This window comes from Ochotona princeps, chromosome 24 (genome assembly GCF_030435755.1).
Source record: "Ochotona princeps isolate mOchPri1 chromosome 24, mOchPri1.hap1, whole genome shotgun sequence".
In the NCBI taxonomy this organism is placed as follows: Eukaryota; Metazoa; Chordata; class Mammalia; order Lagomorpha; family Ochotonidae; genus Ochotona; species Ochotona princeps.
Window position 1 is genome coordinate 25246400 of NC_080855.1, and position 4184 is coordinate 25250583.

Here is a 4184-nt window from a genome sequence, read left to right on the forward strand (position 1 = left end):
TTGTGATTAAACTTTATTGTAAAAACGCGTTTGTTCAGTGTCTAGAGGAAAGAGGGTGGGATGGGGCCAAGGACACAGGGTGGGGCAAGATGGAGAGGAGAGGCGGGTGGACGCTTGGAGTAGGCAGGGCACTTGCAGTTGAGGCCAGAGGTCAGATCTGCAGAGCCAGCTCTGGACCACCTGACAGGCTGGCTGCCGCACGGCGCCAGGAATCCCCCAGCAAGGCCAGCCAGACAGGGCCAAGGTCAGGCTCCCTCCCTTCCCAGAACTACAGCTGCTGCTGGGCCTCTGGCCTCCTGGGGAAGGCAGAGGGAGGGGACGGCTGAGGTCATGCACCGGGAATGAGGCCACCCTGCCGATGTCATCCCGAGGCCCCCAAGCCCCTCTGTGGCTTCTGGCTCTTCCAGCCTCTGTCCGCGCCACTCCCCGCTAGGTCCACAAATCAGGCCGAGTGGCCGCCAGGGGGCGCCCTGTAGCAAGTGTGCAGGGTAGGAGGTGGAGCGGTTGGAGGCTGCGTTGCTCTCCGTTCCTGGAATGGGCCAGGAGGGAGGAGGAGCAAGCGGAAGGAAGACGGTGTGAACTTGACTGGCCAGCCCTTCCAGTGGCCAGTTTGGACTCCTCGGGACAGTGGCCGCAGGTAGGCAGGGAGATACCAAGACCCCGGCAGCCTTTCTCCCCAGCCTTTCCCACCTATGAGCTTACTGCCTCCACCCCTTCCTGACTTTTAACCCCTAAACCTCTTTCCCCATCCCCCTCAAACCCCGAATCCTCCCTGCATCCCTAATCCCTGTCCCTCTCCCCTCTGAGTAACCCGGCCATGGCAGGCTGTGAGGACAGCCCTGCGGCTGGCTGCCACACCCACTGCTCCACAGCCTCTACCCTCCCCCAACCCTTCACTGCATTCCAGTCCATCTGGCCAGTAGGTGCCTCCTGGGTGTCGCAGGCAGCCCAGGCAGGGAGTGTCAGGCAACTCAGGTGAGCCACCGTTCTCTCCGCTAGCCGAGCATGGCTGACCCTGCCCAGGCCCAGAAGTTGGTGTACCTGGTCACAGGTGGCTGTGGCTTCCTGGGGGAGCATGTGGTGCGAATGCTGCTGGAGAGAGAGCCCCAGCTGCGGGAGCTGCGGGTCTTTGATCTGCACCTGAGTCCCTGGCTGCAGGAGCTGAAGACAGGTGACTATGCGGGGAGGCAGGCTGCTGGAGCGGGCGGGTGGGGGAGGGCAGAGAGAAGAGACTCTTCCCTCGCAGCTCCACCTCTCTTGGTGGAAAACATGATCCTTGTTTGTGCTCCACTAACAAGGATGGGACAAGTGAGTCACATGGGCAGCATGTGGCTTCCAAGGGTGTAAGTTAAATCAGCCACTGGTCGCTAGCCTCGAGCCTGACCACCCCTGGTCTCCCCGAACCCCATCACAGGACCTGTGCAGGTGACAGCTATCCAGGGGGATGTGACCCAGGCCCATGAGGTGGCGGCCGCAGTCGCTGGAGCCCACGTGGTCATCCACACAGCTGGACTGGTGGACGTGTTTGGGAGAGCCAGTGCCCAGACCATCTACGAGGTCAACGTGCAGGGTGAGGCGTCCTGCTCCCGGGCACCTGGCCTGAGCTTGCTTGCTTGTTCACCTCCACCTCTCTGACCTTGACCTAGGTCAGTGGCCCCATCCCCACCCCCCCCCAGGGTGACAGTCCACTCCTGTTCCAGCCTCAGGGAACTTGGAACAGGAAGAAAAGGAATGAGGGGAGGAGGACTTGGCCCCAGCCCCTGTTCCCCTACCGCAGGCACACGGAACGTCATTGAGGCTTGTGTGCAGACTGGAACTCAGTTCCTGGTCTACACCAGCAGCATGGAAGTTGTGGGTCCAAACGTCAGAGGCCACCCCTTCTACAGGTGAGCAGAGGTCCTGATGGGCCTTCTTGGCTCCCAGTTCCACTCGGTGTTGAGTCTCTTCCCCTCCCCCCACCGGCAGGGGCAATGAGGACACCCCATATGAGGCCATCCACAAGCACCCCTATCCGCGTAGCAAGGCTCTTGCGGAAAGACTGGTCCTGGAGGCCAATGGGCGGAAGGTGAGACTGGGGAAAGGAGACGGGAGATGGGAAATGCCTTGGCAGCCTGGCCAGGGCCCCCACTGCCCTGTCACAATGCCAGGCCCTAGCAGTGTCTTTGTGCCTTTTGCCACCAGGTCCATGGGGGGCTGCCCCTGGTAACGTGTGCCCTGCGTCCCACGGGCATCTACGGCGAAGGGCACCAGATCATGAGGGACTTCTACCGCCAAGGCATGCGCCTGGGGGGGCGGCTGTTCCGGGCCGTCCCCTCCACTGTGGAGCACGGCCGGGTCTACGTGGGTGAGGAGCAGGCGTGGCTGGAGGAGGGAAGCCAAGGGCAGGTGTAGGGTGAGGTGGGGGAAAGGGGGCATTGTGTGGCTCTGGAGAGTCAATCTGTACCCTAGTTAGCAAGATGGTCTATACTGCGGGTAAGCTGGCAGCCCAACAGTGTGCTGATTCCGGCCACTTGCTTGGAAGCAAGTGCGCAGCATGCAGGGACACCTGTGTTATCCCCTACCCTTCCTCACCACAGGTAATGTGGCCTGGATGCACCTGCTCGTGGCCCGGGAGCTGCGGCAGCAGGCAGCGCTCATGGGTGGTGAGGTGTATTTCTGCTACGACAAGTCACCCTACAAGAGCTACGAGGACTTCAACATGGAGATCCTGGGCCCCTGCGGACTGCGGCTGGTGGGCTCCCACCCGCTGCTGCCCTACTGGCTGCTTTTGTTCCTGGCTACCCTCAATGCGCTGCTACAATGGCTGCTGCGGCCTCTGCTGCTCTATGCACCCCTGCTAAACCCCTATACACTGGCTGTGGCCAATACCACCTTCACCGTCAGCACAGACAAGGCACACCGCCACTTTGGCTACGAGCCGCTGTTCTCCTGGGAGGAGAGTCGGACCCGCACCGTTCTCTGGGTACAGGCCACAGCGGGCTCAGCCCACTGACAGCGAGCCTGGGGCCTAGGGATGTCCCCAGAGCCCACACCAGCCACAAGTTCCCCACTTACCCCACATTCTAGAGCAGCGTCTGGGGACAGGCACATCTTCACTCTCAACCTAAGGAACTGAGTACCCATGTTCACACTGCCCCTCCCGCTCCTGCCTTCTCTGCCTGTGCTGACTGTGGGAGACCCGGCACTGGCCGAGACCTTCGGGCCCAGGGGCAGAGTGGAGATGCCTCCTTCTCTGGTTCCTCTTGCCATCTGTCCCTGCTTGGGGTGGGGGCAGGGGATTGCAGTACCCTGATTTTAAACCATGTATCACCTTTAAACATTGCTCATTTAATCCCTCCTTGGTGACAGCAGTGCATTTTCACTTCTCATCTCTCCACCCAAACTCAGTTCCTGCTCTGTGGTCGTCAGCTCAGCCTGGGGCTGCCCCAGGAATGCTGTATACCTGGCCGAGCCCTGATTAAAATCTGCGTTCCAAGTCTGTGTCCATCCATCTGTCCGGCTCCCCACCAGCCTGCTCCCCAACGGCGATGGTCCCCCAAAGGGACAGAAGGAAGTGAGCACACGGTACGCCCGCTGTTGGATTGGTTGCTATTTCCCCTGTCCCATGGGGGACTTGGGGGGGGCCCGACCTGGCCCGGGGTGGGGATGGGAGAGGGAAGGACTCCAGGGACAGGACATGCAGGGCTGGGGTGGGAGTGGGATGTGTCTGTGTTTTAATCCATTTGCAATTTGGTCACCAATAGAGAGAAATGGGTCTCTGGAGGGCTAACAGGAGAGGGTGGCCTGGCTCTGGGCCCCCAGCCAGGTCCCAGAAGTCCTGTCCCCCTCGGGAGAGCGGGGTTGGGGGGGAGAGAGAAAGAGAGAGCGCTCTAGAAACCAACAGAGAAACAGAGGGGGCAGGGGCTCATGTCAGCAAACACGGCTACATCACGTGACACGCCAGCGACACAGAAACACACGCCAACGCACACGGCTGCACAGCGAGCAGGGGCAGGCGAGGAGAAGGGAGCCGGGGCCAGGGGTAGGGGTACCCATCATGTCCTCTGCGGGGCGGGCGGGGAAGGGCAGGCTGAATGCATAGAACACGTCTCGTGTGCACACACAAGGCGTGGCAAGAGCGTGCGGCGCCCCACAGGAGCATGGGATGCACACGCACTGTGCTTTGTGAGAGGTGGGGACTGGGG

General features: G+C 61.3%; 1 protein-coding gene across 1 annotated transcript; it reads left to right on the top strand.

Annotated features, from left to right (window-relative positions):
- Nucleotides 1–510: 510 nt before the first annotated feature.
- Nucleotides 511–3475, top strand: HSD3B7 (hydroxy-delta-5-steroid dehydrogenase, 3 beta- and steroid delta-isomerase 7). The gene is made up of 7 exons (XM_004586899.4): nucleotides 511–637; nucleotides 1000–1171; nucleotides 1415–1570; nucleotides 1778–1886; nucleotides 1966–2065; nucleotides 2182–2344; nucleotides 2577–3475. Exons 2-7 carry the CDS (start codon nucleotides 1006–1008, stop codon nucleotides 2990–2992), a joined length of 1110 nt encoding a protein of 369 aa, XP_004586956.2. The 5' UTR covers nucleotides 511–637; nucleotides 1000–1005; the 3' UTR covers nucleotides 2993–3475.
- The last annotated feature ends 709 nt before the right edge of the window (nucleotides 3476–4184 follow it).

Coding starts and splice junctions, on each gene's coding strand:
- HSD3B7 (XM_004586899.4), top strand. CDS start 1,006: ATGGCTGACCCTGCCCAGGCCCAGAAGTTGGTGTACCTGGTCACAGGT. Junction 1,172..1,414: donor GCTGCAGGAGCTGAAGACAG/GTGACTATGCGG, acceptor ACCCCATCACAG/GACCTGTGCAGGTGACAGCT. Junction 1,571..1,777: donor CTACGAGGTCAACGTGCAGG/GTGAGGCGTCCT, acceptor CCCCTACCGCAG/GCACACGGAACGTCATTGAG.